We start from the raw sequence: 26,489 nt of genomic DNA on the forward strand, positions 1-26,489 counted from the left end.
GCTCCCCAACTGATTGTGGTGTAATGAAAAGGGGGGGGATGAGATAGAGCGGGGGAGGGGGGTGAGAGAGATGGAGGACCTTGGAGTGAGAGAAAAGAGAACGAGACTGTGATGAAACTCTCCTTGGCACGGCTGACCGGGTCTTAATTGAAACCATAATGTGAGCTGAGGTAACAGTGTTGACTTGAGGACGACTGAAAAAACCCTGTTCAGGGTAATGACCGTATTGTCTTGTATTTGGACGTTGTTGTTGTTGTTGTTGTTTTTGTTTTGTTTTTTATATGAATGTATTTCAGCCAATATAAACTTTTGATTCAACAAAATGTTACTGTGATGTTATTTTGCAGATGAAAATACACAGAGAGAGAGAGAGAGAGAGAGAGAGAGACAGAAATAGAGGGAGAGAGAGAGAGACAAATAAAGAGAGGGAGACAGAGAGAGAGAGAGACAAAGAGAGCGAGAGGAGAGAGAGCCCCTAGCTCTCTCTCTGAAACAGAGAGAGAGCTAGGGGTACCAGAAAGAGAGATGTAATGAGAGTTACAGAACATTAGGACTTAAAGGTGCTGTATGTGGTATTTTATGTTAAAATAAGTGGTCTACAGGTTAAAATAAGTGTTAAATAGCTTGACATTCTTACACCCATCACTTATATAGAGTGTCTGGTCAGTAACATGGGTCTCTCAGTCCCTCCTGCTCTGCAGTAAACACAAAAGTAAGCAAATCTGGCAAAGCATATCTGGGGTTCTCTCTCCTGATTGGATAGAGTGGGAACGGGATACCAGAAAATCAGTGGTGGCTGTCAGAATGTAGAGCTGTTATTATTAACACTTTGACTGCCTAAAAACGATTTACAACGTCTTTGCTGGCGATGCTAAAGTTGCCGGGGGACGCTGTACAGCGTCCTTATATCAATATTTCAAAAATCTGGAATCGGTTTCATATTCCCCCTCCGCTGGCCTGAGATTCACCAGCAGGACCCACTGAGCTCTCTGGCGGTTCAGGAGCGCCATCTGGTGGCCGATCGGCGCAACTGCTTAACAGGAAGCGCAGTAGAGGTTTTGCTGGTCGGCCCTATTGCTTCCGGCCACTCGGGATAGGTTCCGGCACTCTAGCTCGTCACTCTACATAGCGATCGATTGCCAATAACTCGATAAACAACATGATTTGGACGTATATACCATTATACAAGCTGGAGATGGACCGGGTAATAATATATCCCATAATGATAAAATTTCTACTCGACGATGATCGCCCAACGGCGCGCGGAGACTGGGGTGAGTTTCAGCGTGTAACGTTACCATCTTCGATACTAACTGCTTTTATCAACATTTGACCCACATTAGATGATTGGTATAACGCTGCCCACGGAATTATAAACGCCCCCTCGCCCATCCGGTCAACATCAGATGACGTGTAGTAACTTCTAGAAGTACGTCTAGTTGGAATTTTTTATATCGCGCTGATTGCCATCAAACTGTATTTCATCATCAATATAATGCATTTGGGGCTATATATCACGTTCTGGAGAAAGTTGCAGAAAGAGATGAAAACATACTTATACATTAGACCATACTTTACTATGAATATGTGAATGAAAAAGTTTAACGTTGCTACACAATGAACAATACATATAGGACTTTGAATGGGCCCTAATAATGGCAATGTAGCAATAGAATTTAAAAAGTTATAGCCCTGCAAAGAAGGGGACGTTCTCCATAGACAAATAGCGCTGGCAATCTATGGTATATCATTAATTTAACCCATGGCAGCCAAAGTGTTAACACTTATTTAAACAAAGAAATACAACTTACCTCACCTTTACGACGTGAGATGAGGAGGGTTCATACAATAGAGTAGGAGTTTGCAGTTTGCTGTTTTATAGATTCTGACCAGTTTCCATAGATGGTTCCAGGTGGTGAAAGACACCAAATGCATCACTCCCACACACATCACTCTCTCTCTCTCTCTCTCTCTCTCTCTCTCTCTCTCTCTCTCTCTCTCTCTCTCTCTCTCTCTCTCTCTCTCTCTCTCTCTCTCTCTCTCTCTCTCTCTCTCAATGTTATTCTCTCTCTCTGTCTCTCTCCATCTCTCTATATATCTTTCTCTCTATCTCTCTCCCCCTCTCTATCTAACGATCTATATCGTATTCCAAATTTCCCTCAGGATGATTATAGTATTTCTATTATATTATCTCTCTCTCTCTCTCTCTCTCTCTCTCTCTCTCTCTCTCTATCTCTCTCTCTCTCCCTACCTTTCTCTCTCTATCTATCTCCCCCCTTTCTCTCTCACTCTCTCCATGTTTCTATATCTCTCTCTCCATCGTATTCCAAAAATTCCCTGGAATTTTCTCTCTCTCTCTCACTCTTTCTCTCTATCTTTCTCTCTCTCCTCATGAACTCCGTCACACAGCCTTTGGCCTCGATCATCATCTGGCTCCATGACACAGCAAAATAAAGACCTGCTGGAGAGAATGTACACGGGGGCGCGGGTCCATCAGAGCTGAGCAAGTGACACAGAATGGAATGCGCTTTTCTGGGCTGGAGAGAGAGAGAGACAAGAGCCTGAAACAGAGAGAGAGAGACAGACAGTACAGTACTATAGGAGAGATAAAGACAGACTTTTTTGAGACTGGAGAGAGGTTCAAGAGGTTCAGCTAAGTTCAGCTAAGATGAACCCCTAAAGAATATTCAACTGTTAATGGAATAACTAAACAGAAGGAAGAGATAACTTCACAAAGGCAACATGAATATATATAGATCCAATAGGACAAAGACCAACATTTAAATCCAAAGAGAAGAGCAAGTAGCAGGGAGACAAGGAGACAACGGCATACAGCAGCTAAGGAGGCTAACAGAGTAGTCAGGTGATACTGACACCGTTAGCTACGAGAGCTAGCGTCCGTTGGGTTCAATAAAACGTTGCTACAAGAGCTAACGGGACCGTGTGGTTCAATAAAACGTTGCTACAAGAGCTAACGGAACCGTTTGGCTCATTATAACGTTACTGGTTCAATATAACATTGCTACAAGAGCTAACGGGACCGTTTGGCTCATTATAACGCTAGTTAGCTGCGTTAGCTAACGGTACCGTTTGGCCCCTTATAACGTCACTACGAGAGCTAGCGGGACCGTTTGGCTGCATATAACTATAGTTAGCTGCGTTAACTAGCGGGACCGCTTGGCTGTAAATAACGATAGTTAGCTGCGTTAGCTAGCGGGACAGTTTGGCTGTATATAACGACAGTTAGCTGCGTTAGCTGCCGACCTGCCTGGCTGCATATAACGCCAGTTAGCTGCGTAGCTACACAACGTTAGATAACGACAACTAGCCAGCCAGCTAAATCCAAAATAACATCTTGTACAAAAAGCTAATAACAACAGTCTCAGTCAGTTAAGTTTGTGTATTACCTGGTGTGTTGCCATGGAAAATAACCAAAACAGGATGTGCAGTGTTGCCATGGAAACTAACCAAAACAGGATGTGCAGCAAAGAAGTTGAGTACCCTCCTAGTTGTAGAAGTAATAAAAACAAGAAAAAACACAAGGAGGAGACACTTTTGGCCCACCCAGAAGAGCTGTATGCTGACTACACTGTCTATAAGGACAAGATGGTGATGAATGACTTCATCTTCCACACAGAACATGTTAACTCCTGGAAACAGGTGATCTGTAACCACTATGACCATGTTGTGAAAGAAGGCATCGGTCGAGGAGGACGCCACACGATATGCCATGATGAGACCCTGGACACTGATAACCCAGTTCTAACAATCTCTTACTATGTTAAAGGGACTGTATTAGTACAGGGAAATGAAGCAAACCTCAACATATTTCAAGAGCTTTTCCCAAAAATAAAAACGGAAGTGGAGAGAGTTGTGCCCAACACCAACAAGGCTGCGGACACAGACAGAAGAGGACAAGGTGAACACAGACACAGAAATATCAGAGTCAAAACCAGCAACTAGCCCTTCTGACTGTGCCACTCCAACTCCCTCCAACCACACAGTGAACCCAGTGATGCCACTGCCAGCACAAAGAGCACCAGTCAGCCCATCCATTCACACTCCTTCAACACCCTCCAAACTGGTCCAGCAGCTGAGAGAAAGCGTATCTCTCCTGGAGCTGGAGTTCACTGAATTTAAAGAGAGGACTCTGGCCAGGCTGACTGAGCCCTGCACCATTCAGCAGCTGGGAGAAGAGCTCCGTCATCTGAAGAGGAACGGGGAGGAGACCGCTTCAGAGCTGAGGGAGACCCAGAGGACGGTCATGGAGCTCACAGAAACCATGCGGGAGCTAGAGCAGGACAACAACACCCTACAGGCCCGGATGAAAGCCATGAAGGAAGATACAAACAGCCGGGAGGAGTCTCTACGCAGTGAGATAGAGGAAGTAAAGCTACAACGACAAGAAGAAAGAATACATACATTCCCCCCCGATCAAAAGCAGTCCTCTGCTCCAACACTCACCACCCCACCCCCCCCTACTGCCAAACCAGAATATACCCCCCCCCCCCTGACCCCACTTACCCCTCCCAGCCTGACACCCAATGACATACCTTTGGACTCAGACCCCCTTCCAGCAGCCCAACCTCCACCCGAGCCACGGCCCCAGTCCACCAGACCAGCCCAGCCCGAAGCCCAGGTAGTCCTCCTCATGGACTCCAATGGCAAATACCTGGACACAGCACGCCTCTTCCCAGGCCTCAAGGTGACAGCCAAGCGCTGTCGGAACACAGGCCACGCCATGGAGCTGCTCAGACAGGACACTCTAGGGAGCCCCCAGTACATGGTGGTGCACACGGGTACAAATGACCTCCACTATCTACAGCGTGGAACTGCTGAAGCAATGACCAGGGTGGCTGAGAAGGCCTCCAGGGAGTTCCCACACACCAGAGTAATCATCTCCACCCTCCTCCCCAGGATGGACACCCCTCCATACATCATTCACGAAATCAACATGGAGACCTCAAGAAACTGTGCTGCCCTCAAAAATGTCCACCTGGCCCACCACACAAACATCGGCAGATGGGACTTTAATAATGATGGGCTACACCTAAACAACGCGGGAGTGAGGACATTTGCAAAAACATTAAAGGATGCTGCCCTCGGACGCAACCCCAACAGACCCAGTCACACACCGGCCTCTCCGAGAAAGCACAGGCCCATGAGATACCCACGAGGAGTCACCCCACAAACCTATGCCCCACCTATACCCCACCTTTCCACCACACCCAGTGAGAGGAGACATCCCCCCAGCCGACCCCTCAACCGCCCCCAGCCCACACCCCACCCTTCCAACCCACCCAGTGAGAGGAGACGTCCCCCCAGCCGACCCCCTCACCGTCCGCCGCAGGAGATGACCTATGCATCCGCCCTGACCAGGCCCCCCCCCCCCCCACCCACATCAGAGCTGAATGAGATCAAACAAATGTTATACACGCTATGCAGTAAACTTCTCACTACAAGCTAGCAATCGACCAAAAGAAAAGCAGGCCAAACCGCCTGCTGTCGCCTTTGTTGTTGTTGAATTTATTCTGTGATGTTCGTCCATTGACTGAATACCTTTATACCCTATAACCTTTATACCTTTGAACACCTTTATATATATTTTTCATTGACTGAATACCCTTATACCTTAGTTATAACCTTTTATACCTTTATATAATTTTTGTACAAAATGCAATCATTCGCCATTAGTTGCTGGAACATACAGGGTCTTTGCTCTTCAACATACGGCCTTAAGAGTAGAGACTCAGATTTTTTACAGGCTATAACAAACAATGACCTCTTAATCCTAACTGAGACATGGTGCAGAGAAGATGTAGACACACACTGCCCTCCTCACTATAGAGAAGTCATTTTGCCATCGAATAAAACGAAACATATTAGTCAGGGCAGAGACTCAGGGGGATTGATAATTTGGTACAAATCACAACTCCACCAGTCAATACAGATTCTAAAAACCGGGAACAATCATATTTGGTTAAAACTAAATAAAGAAGTAATCCCCTCTCAGAGAGACCTATTTATCTGTGGAATTTACGTACCACCCACTGGGTCTCCATATTACTCAGACGACATCTTCTCCAACCTTGAATCAGAAATAAGTCTTTACCAAAGTCAAGGTCATGTGCTTGTTTGCGGTGACTTCAACGCCCGAACGGGAACCCACCCTGATTTCACCAGTACACATGGAGACAATTTCATATCTGACCACACCATATGCAACCATGTAAACCAGTCCCCTAGAAATAACCATGACACTTCCATAAACAAAAATGGAAAGGATTTATTACAGCTGTGTAGAGGACTGAGTCTCTACCTTGTCAATGGGCGTGTAAGAGGGGACTCACAAGGAAGGTACACTTACTGCTCACCCCTTGGCAGCAGCACAGTAGATTACATGATAACAGATCTGGATCCAGTATCCTTCAGTTCATTCACAGTCAAACCCCTGACCCCACTCTCCGACCACAGTCAGATCACGGCATACATGAAAAGAACTGAGTCTCTCAAAAATCCCCCTACACAGCCCAGTAAACTATACAACATCCCCAAATACTACAGATGGTCCCAGAACAGCATGCAGGACTACCAGAGAGCCATCGCCAGTGATGAGACACAATCACTGTTAGATACGTTCCTAGCCATGCCATACTCTAACAGTGTTGAAGGAGTAAACCTAGCTGTAGAACACATCAATTATATATTTGAAAGAACTGCAACAAAGTCCAAATTAAAACTATCAGGTAACAAACAGAGAAAAACTAAAAAGGACCAATGGTTTGACAAAGAATGTAAAGCTCTTAGAACACAGCTAAGAAAAATATCAAACCAGAAACACATAAACCCACAAAATGACACCCTACGCCTCCAATACTGTGAATCATTGAAACACTACAAAAAGACCATCAGAATTAAAAGGAACAATCACGTAAATAAACAATTGTGCAAAATAGAGGACTCTCTAAGCTCTAACTCCTTCTGGGACCACTGGAACTCATTGAATAAAGATAAGCCGGAAGAAATGGCTATCCAAGATGGGGATGTTTGGACAAACCACTTCACATCACTCTTTACAACTGTACCCCTAAATACAAAAACGGAAACCAGCCAGATATGTGAAAAATTACAAAAATGGGAAAATATCATAAAGGATAATCAAAACCCTTTAGACTTCCCAATCACAGAACAAGAGCTGAAATCAAAACTCCAGTGCCTTAAAGCTAGAAAGGCCTGTGGTACAGATGGCATATTAAATGAAATGATTAAACACAGCTCTGAAAAATTCCAATTGGCTATTTTAAAATTATTCAATTTGACACTAAATCTAGGCTATTTTCCTGATATCTGGAATGAAGGACTCATAACCCCAATTTTCAAGAGTGGAGATAAACATGACCCAAAAAACTATAGGGGTATCTGTGTGACGAGTAATTTGGGCAAACTTCTATGTAGTATCATCAACACCAGACTCATAGAATTCCTTACAGAACACAGCGTTCTAAGTAAAAGCCAAATCGGATTCTTACCAAATTATCGTACCTCTGACCATATATACACTCTTAAAACCCTAATTGACATTCACGTAAAACAGAACAAAAACAAAATATATTCCTGCTTTGTCGATTTTGAAAAAGCCTTTGACTCAATTTGGCACAAAGGTCTTTTCTTCAAAATTCTAGAAAGTGGTGTTGGAGGAAATACATATGACTTGATCAAATCCATGTACACAAAAAACAGATGTGCTGTTAGAATTGGAAATAAAAGAACAAATTTCTTCACCCAGGGTCGCGGAGTCCGCCAGGGGTGCAATTTAAGTCCAACATTGTTCAATATATATATAAATGAATTAGCAAAGTTATTAGAACTTTCTACTGCACCCGGTCTGACTCTGCACGATACCAATGTAAAATTACTGATGTACGCAGATGATCTGGTTCTGCTGTCAGCCACTAAAGAGGGTCTACAACAGAACCTAGACATCCTCCACCAGTTCTGTCAGACATGGTCTCTGAACGTAAACATGAAGAAGACTAAAGTCATGATCTTTCAAAGGAGACACGAGTCTCAGAGTTCACATAATACATTTAAATTAGGCACACACATATTAGAAAACACAAAAAGCTACCCATATTTGGGATTGAAAATAAATCATAATGGAAACTTCAATATGGCTGTGAATGAATTGAAGGAGAAGGGAAGAAGGGCTTTTTATGCCATCAAAAGGAAAATTCCAACTGACATCCCAATTAGGACCTGGCTCAAAATTCTAAATTCCGTAATAAATCCAATAATATTATATGGCAGTGAAGTGTGGGGTCCATTAACTAACCAAGATTTCCCAAAATGGGAAAAACACCCATTAGAAGTACTGCATGCAGAATTGTGCAAAAACCTACTTAAGGTCCACAGACACACTGCCAATAATGCATGCAGGGCAGAACTCGGCCAATACCCCCTAATCATTCAAATTCAAAAGCGAGCCATAAAATTTTACACACACCTCCAATCAAGTGACCCCCACTCCTACCACTACAAAGCCCTTCAGAGCCAAGAGATGAACCCAGATAAGAGTCCCCTCTGCCAGCTAGTCAGAAATCTCTGCCCACAAATGCCTCAGGACAGATACCAAAAAATCTGGCCCAACCAAATAACCTCAAAACAAAAAGAAAACTATATAGAATATTGGAACAAATCAACCAAATCTCAAAGTAAATTAGAATTCTATTTGACCCTAAACAGAGAGTACACGGTGGCAGAATACCTGACTACTGTGAATGATATAAAATTAAGAAAGACATTGACACGGTACAGACTGAGTGGACATAGTCTAGCCATAGAAACAGGCCGTCACAGGCAGAACTGGCTGCCCAGAGAGGCCAGGCTGTGTTCACTTTGTCATCAGGGGGATGTTGAGACAGAACCTCACTTCCTACTATACTGTGAAAAATACAAGGATTTAAGAGAAGTTTTCTTTTATAAAATAAATAAAATTGATCCACAGTTTATCCATCTCCCTGATAATCAAAAGCTGTTATATATATGTGGGGAGAAAAGTCAGTGTACAGTATTAGCTGCAAAATATGTAGATGGTTGTCATACAATAAGAGAACAAGCCCTGTAAATACATGTATCTGGGTGGCTACATCTGTAAAATGACTACCCGATGGAATGTTTATTTTGTAATTTAATATGTTTCTGTTGATTGTTTTACTTATTGCTAATATTATGGTATGTTTTATTGCTTAATAATATATATGTTATTGTTTGTATGTTGGACTTGCTTTGGCAATAAGTATGTTGATATTTCATGCCAATAAAGCCTATTTGAATTTGAATTTGAATTTGACAGACACAAGAGCCTGAAACAGAGAGAGAGAGAGAGACAAGAGCCTGAAAAGAACAAGAGGCTGAAACAGAGAGAGAGGCTGAAACAGGGAGAGAGAGAGAGACAAGAGGCTGAAACAGACAAGAGGCTGAAACAGAGAGAGAGACAAGAGCCTGAAACAGAGAGAAGAGCCTGAAACAGAGAGAGACAAGAGGCTGAAACAGAGAGAGAGAAGAGCCTGAAACAGAGAGAGAGACAAGAGGCTGAAACACAGAGAGAGAAGAGCCTGAAACAGAGAGAGAAGAGCCTGAAACAGAGAGAGAGAGACAATGGGCTAAAACAGAGAGAGAGAGAGACAGACAAGGGGCTAAAACAGAGAGAGTGATACAGAGAGAGAGAGAGAAGGGGCTGAAAGAGAGAGAAGAGGCTTAAACAGAGAGAGAGAGAGAGGGGGCTGAAACACAGAGAGAGAGAGAGAGAGAGAGAGAGAGAGAGAAGGGGCTAAAACAGAGAGAGAGAGAGAGAGAGAGAGAGAGAGACAGACAAGGGGCTAAGAGAGAGAGAGAGAGACAGACAAGGGGCTAAAACAGAGAGAGAGACAAGGGGCTAAAACAGAGAGAGAGAGAGACAGACAAGGGGCTAAAACAGAGAGAGAAACAAGGGGCTAAAACAGAGAGAGAGAGACAGACAAGGGGCTAAAACAGAGAGAGGGAGACAAGGGGCTAAAACAGAGAGAGAGAGACAGACAAGGGGCTAAAACAGAGAGAGAGAGACGAGGGGCTAAAACAGAGAGAGAGAAAGACAGACAAGGGGCTAAAACAGAGAGAGACAAGGGGCTAAAACAGAGAGAGAGAGAGAGAGAGAGAGAGAGAGAGAGAGAGAGAGAGCAAGGGACTGAAACAGCAGGACTTTCTGTAATTTGGAAAAGCAACCCCTGGAATGACGAGCGGGTCTCACAAGAGAGAGAAGGACATGACCTGGTAGCACCCTGAGACCGCAGAGACGAGAGAGAGAGAGAGAAGGAGAGAGAGAGAGAGAGAGAGAATGAAAGAGAACGGCTGCTGATTTAAACAGGGTATCTACAGGGTATTAAAAATTCTTAAAAAGTATTCAACTCATGATTCTCAATTTAAGGCCTTAAAAGGTATTAAAAAGTCTTACATTTAATTTGCACAGGTATAAAATTTGGGGGGGGGAGGCAGCGCGGCTATTAACCCTTTCACTACCACACTACCAAAGGGTTAACCCTTTCACTGCGACAACACAGAAGGTTAACCCTTTCATTGCCACACAACAATGACTTTAACCCTTTCACAACCACACCACAGAAGGTTAACCCTTTCACTACCACACTTTTTTGCGGGGCTGCCGTCGAAATTTTCGGTGGAAAGTGTCTGTGAGGGACGACTGGTACTTTTAAGGAAAAAGGATTAGGTGGCGTCAACCGAGGGAGGGGGTGGAAAAGGGTCTCGCCAGCTCGCCTCCTCGGCCTGAACCCCCACGCCACGGCAGAGGAGAAGAGAGGAGAGGAAGGGAGAGGAGAGGAAGGGAGAGGAGAGGAGAGGAATGGAGAGGAGAGGAAGGGAGGAGAGGAAGGGAGAGGAGAGGAAGGGAGAGGACGCGAGAGGAGAGGAGGCGAGAGGAGAGGAAGGGAGAGGAGGCGAGAGGAGAGGAGGTGAGAGGAGAGAGGAAGGGAGAGGACAGGAAGGGAGAAGACAGGAAGGGAGAGGAGGCGAGAGGAGAGGAGAGGAAGGGAGAGGAGAAGAGAGGAAGGGAGAGGAGGTGAGAGGAGAAGAGAGGAAGGGAGAAGACAGGAAGGGAGAGGAGGCGAGAGGAGAGGAAGGGAGAGGAGAAGAGAGGAAGGGAGAGGAGGTGAGAGGAGAAGAGAGGAAGGGAGAAGAAAGGAAGGGAGAGGAGGCGAGAGGAGAGGAAGGGAGATGAGAGGAGAAGGGAGGGAGAGGAGAGAATGGGGAAGAGAGGAGAGGAGGTGAGGAGAGAGAGGGGAAGAGAGGAGAGGAGAAGGGAAGAGAGGAGAGGAGCGGTGTGTCATGGTGATAAATCATATTTTCATTTCATACCGGGATAACATTTATTATAATCTGTGTGTGTGCATGCGATGGGGATAAACAATATTTTCATTTAATGACATTTTTATTCCAATCTTTGGTGTGTGTGTGTGTTTGAGAGTGTGTGTATGTGTGTGTCTGTGTGTGAGTGTGTGTGTGAATGTGTGTGTGAGTGTGTACCTTTGTCCATGTTTGAGCAGAATTGAACTTCCCGAGCTTATCTATTTCCCCGGTAAGCGTTGAGAATGACGAGATACCGAATTAACAAAGGCTTTAAAGGAACGAAGGCTTTAAAGGAACACGCCAACATTACGGGAAATGCGCTCACCGTCTTCTACCAGAGTCAGACAAGAAGATAGATACCAATTTACTTTCCTGCTGCGTCCAGTAGAAAGATATCCGGCTGCTAGCTAACCTAGCTTAACACAAATATAATGGAAGCGGATACGGATCAGCTAGCCTAGCTTAAAACTCCGGGAGAGTTGTTCTTGGCCAACAGCTAGGCTAGCTGATCCATATTTCCCTCTGTAACATTGGTGTGTTCCTTTAAAACAGTATGGCATGAGGGGAGCTCCAGTAGCTCACCACGTACCGCGAGTGCTATTTCAGCGCCGTGGACAACCGTGCTCGTCACGGATCTGGGGCTGAGCGCGTTCGAATCCCGGACGGCAGCCGTGCCTTTCCCAGAGTGTCTTCCCCCCCATCTGAACCCTTTCAGCCTGCTTCTGTCGGTCGAACTTGACCAAGTATGAATGCGATGAAAAAGCGATAAACGCTAAAAAAAGAACCAGCTGACTGGTCAAAAGTAAAAAAAAAAAAAGAAAAAAAAAAAACAGTATGGCATGAGATTGATAGACAAGAAGATTGAAAGGGGGCTCAAACAACAACAAAAAACAGGAACTGGAAGGGAATGTGACCTCCTCGGGCTGGCCATCGATCAGGAGGCTTCAAAGGACCTTCTAAAGGTGGGGAAACGTCAAGATGAAGGGGGGTCAGCTAATGTAGCTACAGTTGAAGTTCGACTCAAAGTGCTAAAGCACTTCATGGCCTAATGTCTACTAGTTAAAGACCCAACGGCACTTATCTTTAACGACTACAATTAACCTCGACTCTTAATTTGTCTCCGAGGGAAATGCCACTCACACAATCCCACGGTAACTCTAATAATGGTTTGTATTAGAATTACAACGTTAATTAGAAAGAATGCAGTGATGACTTTGATTAAATAGATAGTTAAAAAAAAAACGTAAAGAAAACTGAATGAGCTTCAACTATTGCTGGTCATTGCTGACAATGTAGCGAAAGAGATTCAAACATTTGGAAGAATTGTACAGGAAGGGAAGCATCTGCGGTCAGCATGGGAGCTAGTTTACAGGGTAATAATAATGGATCCTTCATGCGTCTATGAAGACCCATCTGCCTTAGGTCTGTTGCATGTCCGTCAAAGCATGTAAAATGTCTAGTGTTTGTCCAGTAGCCTATTCACATATGTGTGTGTGTGTTGGGGGGGGGGGGGTGATTCCAATCTCACCTCCAAGGTTTTGGTCAAAGGACAATAAACAATACTATTTAAAGGTTTGTGGCTCAATGAGAAATGTACATTCAAATTCCATGTGGACAACCTTGGCTCCAAGTTGTGACAGAAAATTGGCTTCTTGTATAGACAACCTATACAAATACCAAAGCTTTCCTTTGATTAGTAGGAAGAGTTGTCGAAGCAGTTTTTTCATAAGTCTTGGACTATGGTGATGTAATTAATAGGCATGCTGCGGCCTCAACCCTTAGATCCTTGGACTCTGTATATCACTCTGCCCTCAGATTCATTACTGGTGATTAGGGCTGACCCCTATTAGTCGATTAGTCGACTAATCGGTCGAAAGGAGCCGTAGTCGACTGCCAACATCTTAGTAAAAAATAAAAAATAAAAAAAAGATTTATAAAAAAAGATTTATATATTTCTTTATCATTCTTTCCAAAAGAAAAGAGGCCTAGAAGCGTGGCTAACGCTAATGGCATGCATACCAGAGGCTAACTGCCTAAGAAAACAGGCACAGAGGCACTGAAAGAGGATTTCACCCATCTAATGAACACACTATAGACTAATAGACAAATATCAAGATGTATCCATCAGTGGACCAATTGCATGCTTTTGCAGAGGACAAGAAACCTTCAGTCGACTCCTTCAGACATTAAGCACCCCCACAGCCCAAATGGAATGATACAAAATAAATAAATAAAATAAAAAGTAATAAAAAATATTATGCTTTTTTTTCTTTTATTCGACCAATAGTCGACTAACGGCACATTTTGGCCAATCATAGTCGACCATCCAAATCCTTAGTCGGGGACAGCCCTACTGGTGATAGATACTAACCACACTCATCACTGTTTCCTTTATGAGATGGTTTGTTGGCCCTTTCTCTGATGGAGAATCATTTGTTATTGGAATTCATTATTGGAATGGAATGTTGGAACCTATGGAACCCGTTCTAGTGACTGGCTGGTCCTTAAGGTCCCCTGAGTTTTCTCAGAAGAGGGTAAATCTGCATTTTGCTATGATGCCTCTCTAGCTCATGGAATGAACTCCAACAGTCTTTAAAGCTTGAGATTCTCCCCTCTGTTGCAGTCTTTAAAACCTTGATCACTAATCATTGTCAATCAAGTTGTACATGTGTTTTAATTGATTTGTTATTCTTGCTTTTGTCTACCCTCGTTTTGTCTTATTGTTATGATCTTATATGCTGTGATTTCTTTGCTGTATTCATGATCGCTTATCTCTGTATGTAAACTGTAAAAAAAAAAAAACGGTAAATGAGAGAAAGCTCAGTTGCCTTTCGAGTATAAATAAAAAGTAAAAAGTTTGAAAATTAATAATTTTTATGAAAATATCATGGGAAATTTATTTTTTCCTTGGTGTGGATTTAGCAGACTGAAATATTTTCATCACCAAATGTCTTAGCCACCGAAACCTGCATGGACAACAATGTATATCATGCCAGTTAAGGTACATTTACATTTAGTCATTTAGCTGACGCTTTTATCCAAAGCGACTTACACGTTTTGTATGACAAGTCAGCAGGAAGGGTACAACTCTTTCAGCTGAGTAACAATGTTAGACCCGGCCTCATCTGCACCCAGTGGCGGCCGGTGTGAACTACATTTGGGTGGTCGCGGGCATCTGACCAAGCTGACCAAGCGAATACTGACTCATAACGTTACCAACATTAAGTCGAGTTAATTGATTCATACTACACTAGTACACGTATGATCATCAATCCAATAATGAACACATATATATAGGCCTATCTTGTCATTTTAAACAAGTTACCATTCATTCATTCACCATTATGCAATACCCACAGTGAAATTAACTCACTGTTTAGTTGATTGAAACGTGGTCCAGCCGGAGGGCTTGATAAAGTGTATAATGTCCACTGTCCCACAGTGCCAGACTGTTGTTGTCGATGTATATCCACTGTCCAGAGTGACTGCATCACAACACAACAGCATCGAGTATCTAACTAACTAACTTCCTAACCAGAAACTGACGTCGGCCAATCAGAGAGAGCGTCTCCGAGAAATGAGGCTACGGAAAATACTGGCGTCGGCCAATCAGAGAGCGTCTCCGAGAAATGCGGCTACGGAAAGTCTCGACGCTGCTTGCTTAGATGATAATAGATCGCTTGGAAAAGCGCCCGGCTTCCATCATAATACATCATATTTCAACGCACAGCGCGTTACGCACTGATTGGCTGCGACGGATACAGCGATGAAACCAGTGCACGCCCACTGTAAGCGCTATTGTGTCTAGCCCGAGAGAAATGTGGCTACGGAAAGAATAGACGCCTATTGCGTCTAGCCCGAGAGAAATGCGGCTACCGAAAGGAGTCACTTCCTGTTAATGAAAACAATTATTTATATTTGATATATTAACGTTATATTGTGCATTGGAAACACAAACATACTTAAAATGAGTAAATATTATTCATTTTAAACATGTTTATTTTATTTATAGGGCCCAAAAAAAAAAAAAAAATCTTCTTCTTCTATTAACCAGGGAGGGTGGCGCTCTAGCGCCCCTATCGGCCAGCCGCCACTGCCTGCACCTTGTGTATACAGTTTATTTTTTCAGATTTCATTTTATTGCCTATATTTAAGTCTTTCTACTATTACCCTGCCCCTACCTGTGCCCCCCCTCCCCGCTCCCCCGGGGCTGCTTTGACGTCCGCATTTCCCCAAGGATCAATAAAGGAATATCTTATCTTATGACGGTAGACAGGATATCATTATTTTACAACGAGAGATGACTCAAAATGTCAGACTCTGCTGACGCCCACAGTGACGGCAGAACGTTCTGCGGTAAAGGTTTAAATATTTCATCCTCGCCCACATATCTGATGTTGAGCCTGAGTCAGGCTCCCCTTGTGTTATTTAGGTGGAAAAACACGACCTTGCCGTTTTTTTCTTTTATAGTTTACAATAATAAGAAAATCATTATTTTTCATCTGTGTTATAATAATAGTCTCCCTCCTGGAGAAATGAACCGAACGAGCGAAACTGCGCCCAACACTGCAGGCAGGTACACTTATCTGGTATAGCATTATTTTGATTGACATTGAAGCCATGGATGCCGTCTTTGTCTTTGGCATCCATTTACAAAAAATTATTAGCCAATAAGATTCTAGCTTAATTCAATGGGGTTGGTCTTAACGGCCCACCAGCCTGGTGACCTGAGGATTCCACTATGATGTGGCTGCCAGAAGTTCAGACCCAATCAAATCACATTAAAAGCTAAACGTCATCGCCTTTGTTCTAGTAGCTAGCCAGTTGAACAAATCAACAACAATGAAAGGTGACGGAGATCTTGAGTACTTGATAGTAAAGCGAGGGAAATAATTTAGCTGGAGATGTCTTTTGTTTGACAAAGGTGAGTGTTTTATGACAGTTATTGACTATTTTGCCAACATGAAAGAGAGAAGGATGTCATTCCTCTACAAATAGGATGGGGTGAGTGATTCCTTTTTTAATTTAAAACACACACACACACACACCTGTTGAGCCATCTTCGCTGCAAGATGATAATATTGTGTTGTGTTCTCATCAAGATGATAATATTGTGTTGTGTGCCTGAATGTCAACAATATTTATTCTAGCTAGCTATTAGATATGCTAACATTAACAATCTGAATCTATTATAGTTCACTGCCATAGCAAGCTAGCTAGAGTTAGCTACCTTCGTAGTAAAAAATTATTTAATTTGACAGCAATGCAAAGGGTGGAAAACAGCCAACATGGCTAGATTTGGTAATGGATGCATGACAGAAGAGCTAACGTTACGTTAGTCGACCGAAATCAGACAATCACCGGTGCTAGCTGGCTAACTAGCTAACGTTAGTTAGTTCCTGTCAAAACGAATGGTTTGGTATGACCGTCAAGTTATTTATACTTGACATTAGCTATTTATGGGTAGAATATTCTGATTCTAGCTCACTAGCTCAGTCACATTAAACTGTTTCCTTTTTATGGCTTGCAGTAGCTAACGTTAGTTACAAGGGAATGGGGGATGTTATATAAACCCCCCCCCCCCACAGTGGTGTGTGCAGTTGGTACGTCCCAGCAGGGACCAGGATGTAAGCTATCATAGCTATGATGCTCATGACGCACAGTTGACACACGCTCTAGTCTCCTGGCTTGTTATTTCACGTACCGTCGGCGCCTACCGTCTGAACGTAATATTAGTGGTTTCGACACCGCAACGTTTAACGCATTATCAAAACATAGGTTGTGAAAAAATTATTCTGACTTGGCATCCTCTGTCATTTTACCCATGCTACGCCACTGTTGTGATGTGAAAAACTAAATCCTCCGTTCAAACGAGCCATTCGGAGGCGATACTTCACACATGATGTCATACTAACCCGGAAACAAAGTGTAAAACACAGTAATACACAGTAAAACACAGTAACACACAGTAACACACAGTAAAACACAGTAATACAGAGGAACGGCTCCCGTCATGATCATTGAGGATTTATTTCAGGAGAAAGAAAAACAAAAAAAACACACAATCAGTCATTCTGGCCTCTGTCGTCATGGTTACTCTGATATGCGCACATGATTGTCGAAGGCATCTGATATACAAGCCCCATAAACAGAAGGTCATTATGGTCATCATCATCATCATCATCATCATCATCATCATTGTTGTCATCATCGTCATCACAGCACAGTAAGAGCGGCAGGCGGCGCAAACTCCGCCGCACGACATGAGGGCGTCATCGTCGGCGTACGGAGACACCGGGTTCACAGGATGGAGAGGATGTCTGGGTCACATGCAGAGAGTAAATACAGCCGGCGGGTCACGCAGAGGCTCTGGACGGGGCCCCCGTATAGAGAGGGAGATGCAAGGGCCGTCCCGATTACATAGCAAGGCTCTCTGTGGAGTCGTGGGCTCTCTTCTTCTTGAGGTTCTTTTCGATAGTATAGATAGAGATACAAACATCATACAAGGGGGAATATATAAGATTATGCAAACACTCGTGGTGTGAAGTTGATTTGGTTTTCCAACATGCTTGTGTTTTCTTTATCTTTTGTAACAATGCATTTAGGGATATATATTCACTTTTTTTCTTCTCGTGTCGGTAATTAGGCGATTTCTTTTTTTAACTCCATAGTGTATGAGCCCAAAGACGGTGATGTGGACTGACAGTGGATACGGATGTGGAGGAGGGGGTGGGGGGGGGCGGGTGGGGAGTGGGTGTAACCAGCATGTCAACAGCGTGTTGATGTGGAGTCAGTCGCAGCTTTGGAATTTACACAAAATAGCAAAACTGAAGCCTGAGTTCAGTAAACAATGCGCTCACGTTCGGTCGGAAACTGACACCGTCGTGGCGGCAGAAAGGGGAATAGCGACAGCGTTAAACCTCTAATGCTGTACAAGTGCAGATCGTGGTTCACCAGCGCTGCATAATGTTGTGTTATATCAAAGCAAATCAGAGTGGGGTTTGGTTGGTGGAGGTTTCAGTTCATTTTTCTATACTTATTTTTTTTTTTTTATTATTATCTTTTCCCCCCTCCTTTTTCCGATTTTTTCTCCCATCCCACTGTTAGTCGTTATGCCAATTCCCAACCCCCTTCCTGGTTGTTGTGCACTTTCCCCTACTGTTGGTCCGAGAGGCCGGAGACTGTCACATGCTTTCCTCCGATGCATGTGCAGCCAGCCAGCCGGCAGCCAGCCTGGCCGCGCAGATTCTCACCGGGAGAGAGTGTAACGTGTGGGAGGCCGCACTACCTCTCTCCAGATCCTACCCTCGCTGAGCAGGCGCCCCGACCGAACTGTAGGGGTCGCTGTCCACAACGCTCAGGACCCACCCGCCAGCTTTCCCCACCCCCTAATACTGCCAATTGTATTAGTGTGAACGGCCAGCCAAGCTGGTGACAACGCCGGGAGCTGGATTCGAACATGCGAACCCAGCGTCTCCAGCGTTGGTGACGAACGCAATCTCCGCTATGCCACCTGACCGCCCCATATACTTTTTTGACATTGAACATTACATAGATAGAGTATACAATCAACCCCCCTGTCACCACCACACATACACTCACTCAGTCACTCATACATGCCTGAACAGCACAACAACATTCATATATTATTTTGAAAATGATTCATTCGTATTCACAATATATTTACAATATATCCTTTTTTTCTTTTTTCTTCTTTCCCATGGATAGATTCTTTCAGTAACACAATAGAAACCTTAAGAAGCCTTAAAAAGATAGAAATGACAAGAGCGAAATCATAGAGGAGCCTTTAACGTAACTCTATTCTCCTCGTCTGTCTCGCACATTCATGACACACGCACGCACGCACGTGCACACACACACACACGCACTCACACACGCGCCAAATGTCCAGTCTGAAGTCGATGACATCACATTTAATGATGGATACTTACGTTTAAAGCAACGGTTGACAATTTAATCTAACATCACTTTGCCAGATCACAACCCCGGTATGTGACCGGTACAATTGTCACCCGTCACAGCTGTGGCAGAGAACCTTTGTTTAAATCCAATTTCTATCTTAATCTTATTTAATTTACTTTTACATTTTACAACCAGAGCAAGACTTAAGTATTATGGAAGTAGATGGAAGACTAGGAAGATGGATGAATGAAATAGATATTTTCAAGTCGAAAGTTGATCCGATTCTGATCTGTGCTAAATCTCAAGAGCCCCGAATCCATCCCATAATTTCAACCAATCTGAGAAGTAATTGTTTTACTCCGTGGGAACCCGGTGCTGTACAGTGGTAGGACAGCAGGCCTTGTTGTTGGACAGAATCACTGAAGTGAGGAGCTGGTCTGATATGTAAAGTGGTTTTCTAAAGGAAAAGGTCGGAAGGGAGGCGCCGGTAGGAATGGAAAGCGAGGAAGAGCGGGGGTAATTATTGACACAGAGAGAGAGAGAGAGAGAGGCAGAGTGAGAGATAGAGAGAGAGAGAGAGAGAGAGAGAGAGAGAGGGGCAGAGGACAAGGGGAGGAAGATAGGCTACAGTACGTTCACACTGCAGGCAAAAGTGGCCACAGTTCTGCAGATGGAATGCGATCAGACGAATGCGCTGCGAATGGTGACGCTGCTCTTTGGCCAACAATCACAATAAAGGGATAAGTCAATTTGCATCGACTGAAGACGTGACTGAGCGGCCAGAAGGGCCGGGGTCTGAGAGCCAATCACCACCCAGCGGTGACACAACTCAAGCTAATCCAGGGTCTGAGAGCCAATCACCACCCAGCGGTGACACAACTCAAGCTAATCCGGAACAAGCCTTAGGCTACATTCACACTGCAGGCAAATAGTAGCTCAAATCAGATTGATACGCTCATAATGTGACTCAGACCTGTTTTTTCAGAACAGTGTGAACAGCACAAATCACATGGGAATCTGATCTTTTCAATTCCGATTTTTGGGCCACTTTCATATTGCGGTTCCTAAATCAGATACAGGTCTGATTTGTTTTTAATGAGTTGCATTCAACTTAACCAAACGGTTAACACAGCGACGCGACAGGAGGTTAACCCTTTCACTGCCATACGACAACGGGTTAACCCTTTCACTACCACACTACAGAAGGTTAACCCTTTACTATCACACTACAGACGGTAGGTATCTTTTTTATGCTCGCTTATGCCTCTATTTTTTACTGTTGTGAAGCACTTTGAACTGCAACTTCTGTATGAAAAGTGCTATACAAATAAAGTTATTATTATTATTATTATTATACAGTTATTATTAAATCAGAATTGAGCTCTAAGGCCTGCAGTGTGAACGCAGCCTTAGAGGCAACATCATAGCGCTCTCTAGCATCAAGTAACCAGAAGCCCTAATCCACTGGCTGACATCCACACGTTGAAACTCGTTGGAGAACCTCTCCACGCTCTGTCTCAGCGGTTTTTCCGCTGTTGCCTTCTGGCCGCCGTTATGACATTCCACCAAGTACTGTAGGACCAACCGTTACGCCAAATCTTTTGTACCCTCGGCTATCAGACTTTTAAACACAGACAGTAGTCATTTTAAGTAGCCTTTTACACTTAGTTGTCTGTTTTTACTTTTACTGGACTGTGTATTGCATGGAATGTTGTTGTTGCCGTGCTGTCATTGAGAGTTTTTAATTTTTGTTGTTTGTTGTTTTTGTTACTCGTGAAGCTACAATATGAATTGCCCCACGTGGGCGGCTACGTGGCGTAGTGGGCAAGGCGCTCGCCACAAATACTGGAGACGCTGGGCTCGCCTGTTCGAGCCCAGCGCTCCACATTGCTTTCAGTTTAGCTGGTCGTCCGTACTAATACACATTGGCCGTATTAGGGGGTGGGAAACTGATGGGTGGGGATCGGGCGTTGTGGACAGCGACTCCTACAGGTCGGTTGGTGCGCCTGCGCAGTAGAATCAGGAAGTGTCGGGGGCAGCGTGAGCCTCCCACGCGTTACTCCTCGCCACTGAGAGATCGAGCTGCGCAGGTGAAAAGATGCGACTGCTGTTACCTCAAGTACCGGAGGGGACTTGTGCTATGTATGACTTAGTCCACATTGCAGCCGGCTTGTGGGAGGCAAGAAACAGCGTTCGTGACAGGGGAGGGTTGAATTGGATGATACGAAATCGGGATGGGAGAAAATATAGAAAATGGAGAAAAAGTGGATAAAAAAAAAATGAATTGCCCCACGTGGGATCAATAAAGTTGCCTGAATCTGAATTTGAAAAAGAATGGTTCACGTCGAGAGCCTCTGAACTGGGGACTCAGACTTCACAACACACAGTGCGGCTGTAGCGTTCCCTGAGCACCTCTGAACTGGGCGAGGCTTGATGACGTATTGACAGTGGTTCACATGGTGAGGTCATGGCTTCGATAAAAGAGGAAAGGTGGCGGCCGGCGACAGCTCCTCCATCTTGAGATTCTGGAACCCTGGTTCCCCAAGAGAAGGGTTCCCCAAGAGAAGGGTTCCCCAAGACAAGGGTTCCCCAAGACAAGGGTTCCCCAAGACAAGGGCTCCCAAACTCACACAGCAACCAGTTCTTAGGCATGGAGACAATTTTCCAACAAGTATTTTTCCCGGACCATCTTAAAACTGCTTTGTACCACCTGTGGACCTTGATCCTTGGTTTGGGAATACCTTGCTTGAAGCTTGGCTTCAATTCTAAACTGCACAGAGCCATGACCAGTACAGAACCCTATCCTATCCCATCCTATCCTATCCTATCCCATCCTATCCTATCCTATCCTATCCTATCCCATCCCATCTCATCCCATCTTAAACCTGCTGCATATTTCACAATAGCCTGTACATGTGTCCCTATAGAGGGTGGTTGTTATAAAAGTCTTAAAAAGTAAGAAAATAATGAAACATATTGGGATGTTTCAGATACAGTTGTGTACGAAGCTCTTGACCCCATTCTGGCGGTTTTAAAAATGGTTCACAATCTCTACTCTCGAACAGAAGGTGGGGTGGGGAGTCTTAACAGCTAGCTGTATATACACACACACACGCGCGTGCGCACACGCACACACACACAGTTATCTTGAGTGTTATAAATTGCATCTCGACCTCCCTGGGCAAATAGATAAAGCGTCTAGTCATGGGACATCATTCTCAACAGTCGTATGGTACCTTTTAAAGCACGTCTTAAACATTATGCACAAACAAACATACATACAAGCCTGTGAGATCATAAATGTCTCAAAATACTAATAAACAATATCAATCATTATGAAAAAAAATAAATGAGAAAATTATCCAGTTGCTAACGGCAACCCAAAGTTAGAGGAAAGACTGAAACTAAGCGATGCAGGAAGGACCGGACTGGAGGGAAATCGGGATTTGATTGACAGCAAATGATTTCCGTCCGGCCCCCCCCCCCCCGAAGGTCGTGGACGAAGGTCGTCCACCAATGACCGCCGACGCTGAACAGCAGTCCCCGCTTCCTCGTTCAAAATCAGCCAATCGCAGCTGGCTCTGCCGAGCATCTTTTTTTAGGAAGTCATTAGCCATGCTGGCTCAAGGGGGGAGGGGGCGCACCTAGTCCTGGCGGGCGAGCGGTGTGGGTTACAGTGGGATGTTTTGTGGTGGGATGGGGTGGGGTACAGAGTCCTCTGCTCTCCCTGTCCTCCCTGGATGTGGCTTAAAGAGGAGGGGCGGGGAGCAGGGCGGGGAGCGGGCTGGGGGGGCTGGAGGAGGAGCTGGGGGAGGAGGGAGGAGGGGGGTTACAGAGGAGGAGAGTGAAGGACCTCGTAGGGGATGTCCTCCTTCTTCACCTCGCTCTCTCTCTCTCTCTCTCTCTCTCTCTCTCTCTCTCGCTCTCTCTCTCTCACAGAGCCGTGGCCTCCCAGCTGGTTCCCCGCTGAACCTGATGTCACTTGGTCCCCGTCATCACCAGGGCCGGCACTGCCGAGGGGTGTGGCCTGCTAAGCTCCGCCCCCACGGCAGGAGAGGGGGAGGCGGCAGACGCCAGACTGCAGGGGGTGGTGCTGGGCGGAACGCCTGGAAGATAAGAGGGGGGGGGGGGGGTGTTAGTATTGGATGGATGTTCGCCGGTGTGTGTGTGTGTTTAACCCTTTCACTACCACACTACCAAAGGGTTAACCCTTTCACGGCGACAATACAGAAGGTTAACCCTTTCACTGCCACACGACAAATGGTTCACCCTTTCACTACCACACTACAGAAGGTTAACCCTTTCACTACCACACTACAGACGGTTACCGTGTGTCGTCTGTAGTGTGGTGGTGAAAGGTTAACCTTCTGTAGTGTTGTAGTGAAAGGGTTAAAGTCTGTGCATGTTAGATTTAAAAGGTGCTGTAAGTGGTATCTTTTTGTTTGTTAAAATAAGTGGTCTACGTGTTAAAAAATAGCTCTACACTCCGACAGCCATCACTAACACTAACAGTAAGTGTAACTGAGGGGTACAATTCCCTGACTGTATTAATAAGTATGGTATCATTAAACCACTACTGTCTTATGTACATTACTACTGGCCATACAGTACACAGGTATCTTATGATGAACACTTCCCACAATGACTCGGTTCCACACAAAACTGGGTTTAAGTATTTATTAGCAGCAATGATAGTACATAATATACTTTACTTTGGATGCGCTTATAAGGCAAAGGAATGTGCGTAGGCAAATCAATAACGTATGTCCATTCTCATATTACGCAGGAAATAATAATACAACCTGAATCTTAGGAATTATATCTATGGTACTCTGGTAAGATAGCGGGAGATACTGGTAGGGTCCCTCCGGTCGTAAGCCAGCAAGGGGAGAGGATTTGTCGGTAGTAGAGTCTGGGTCAACGATGATAAAGAGACTCCAAGTACAGGAGATGGTGCAATAATATCTTGATCCGCAGACGAATACAGCTGTTCTCCGTAGCATGCAGCTCCGCATGGAAGAAAGCTAGCCGGCCTCAGGCTTCTGAGAGGCGGGCTCGACGTGGCTCCTCACAGGGTAAATCCCACACAATTGTGGGTGTAGGCGATTCTCCGCTCCATCAATTACAGGACCAAAAGCAAATATAATCCAGCCGAAAAGGGCTATGCAGTCGTCGGTAGGTTATCCAGTGTACATGATCCACACGGTCCTCGTCTAGGGCTCCTCGGGTGAAAGCGCCAGGGTAAGCAGCCCAGCCTGGATAAGCACACTAGCTGGTACGAGGAAACGTTGGTGATGCTGGTCACTGTAGAACGGTAGCCGCACGATACACTATACATAAATAGACTATTACTGAATTAATAGAATAGGTCGAACTCGACGGTACAGCGTTAAACTCTGATACTTCAGTTATTAATTCGCACGCGGTCTCAATGCTCTATTTGGGGCCAAACAGGCCATACTTCACCGCACGTTGTATCGTGGGTGAGGCTTCAACTTATTGGGTAACTCTACTTCTGTATTCACCTGCGCCGTATTTATACGTTAGGTGAACAAACTAGTACCAGCTTTATTCCTGTCTCATATCCTTGCGCAGAACCGTTCATGTCCAGGCAAGTCTTTGGCGGTGACTTTGAACCAGACCTTGGAGGTATGGCAATGGCGCCTAAGGGACCGCTGTCCAATAGGAGAACGAAATATTATGGTCTGTACTAGGCTAAAGGGATATTCCGTGTATATGTACAAGGAATACACAAGGGATATCAAACGATATACAAATATTATGCAATATATATCAATCAATAAATATATATATTCGGTTTAATCTGATCCTTCGTAACAGTAGGTGTCTGGTCAGTAACATGGGTTGCCCAGTCCCTCCGCTCTGCAGTAAACAGAAACTTAATTTTCTGGTATCCAGTTTCCACTTTATCCAATTAGGCGAGAGAACTCCACACTGAAAGAAAATGGTCTGACAAGAATAAGAAATAAAAACTAGTTTTAAGAAAGTATGTGGTTTAAACTAGTAAAATCATCTGCAGATGCAGTAAGCAAATTTGGCATGGCAAGATTTCTTGAAGTAAAAAATATCTAGGGTTCTCTCTCCTGATTGGATAAAGTGGGGACAAAAAAACAAAGAAAATCTGTTTACTGCACAGCTGAGGGAGACCCATGTTACTGACCAAACACTATATCAGTGATCAGAAGTAGAGATGTTCCGATACAATTTTTTCCTTCCCGAATATGCCGATACCGAGTACTGATCCGATACCAGTGCATACTTAAAAAAAAATAATGTATATTATATAAATTATAAAACATTATATTTTTTTTTTTACAGCTACAGATACTGTTTTACATATTTTGTTTTAGTAATAACTAGAAAGTAATGGTATTTATTCAACAACAGGTGATTGTTATAGATTAGTATCATTAATTGACAACTGTGCTCAATGAGTTAGGGCATTTGCCATGTTGTATACCGCACGTGTTGTTGATCAATTACGCCATATGGGATCGGAGCATAGATTTGACGCGTACTCGCCGATACCGATACCATCATTTTAGGCTATATCGGAGGCATTTCCGATACTGGTATCGGTATCGGAACAACTCTAGTCAGAAGGTAGAGCTTATTTGAAAAAATACCACTTACAGCAGCTTTAAGCTAAAGATAAAATGAAATACAGCTATGTATTATCACATACAAAGAATTTTACCTTTTTATATTAAGAAATCCCCAAATTGCCTGATACCATAATCGGTCTCTCCCCTCACCTATTAAGAGGTGGTATTACTGTACTTGACAAATAAGATAAGATAAGATAAGATATTCCTTTATTGATCCCCTTTGGGAAATTCAGGCATCATAGCAGCATGGGGGAGGGGTACAGGTACATGTGATAGTAGAAGACATGATACAGGTCATACAATTATAGTATAGAGAAGTAAAAATAAAGATAAAATAAAAATAGGTAGTGTAAACAATATAACAATATAATCAACTCGCATATGGGCAAGTAGGCAGTGTAAATAAGTTAAGGTGCAGATGAGGGTATGTATGCTCTCTGTTATATTGCCTTACAATAAATATAGTTACAATATATATCTAATCTAATAAACCAATATCTAATATCTAATCTAATAATAAATAATGGATAAAAAATGATT

General features: G+C 44.1%; 1 protein-coding gene across 2 annotated transcripts in view; it reads right to left on the reverse strand.

The window, feature by feature from the left end:
- Positions 1 to 17,397: 17,397 nt before the first annotated feature.
- camk1da (calcium/calmodulin-dependent protein kinase 1Da) overlaps positions 17,398 to 26,489 on the reverse strand; it is a 200,888-nt gene continuing 191,796 nt past the window's right edge. For both annotated transcript variants that reach the window (XM_084330149.1, XM_084330148.1), the window contains one exon: positions 17,398 to 23,426. In XM_084330149.1, coding sequence (XP_084186275.1) covers positions 23,299 to 23,426 — 128 coding nt within the window. In that variant the 3' untranslated portion in view covers positions 17,398 to 23,298. The remainder of the gene's footprint in view (positions 23,427 to 26,489) is intronic.

This window comes from Notolepis coatsorum (assembly GCF_963971535.1).
Source record: "Notolepis coatsorum genome assembly, chromosome: 15".
NCBI classification, from domain to species: Eukaryota; Metazoa; Chordata; class Actinopteri; order Aulopiformes; family Paralepididae; genus Notolepis; species Notolepis coatsorum.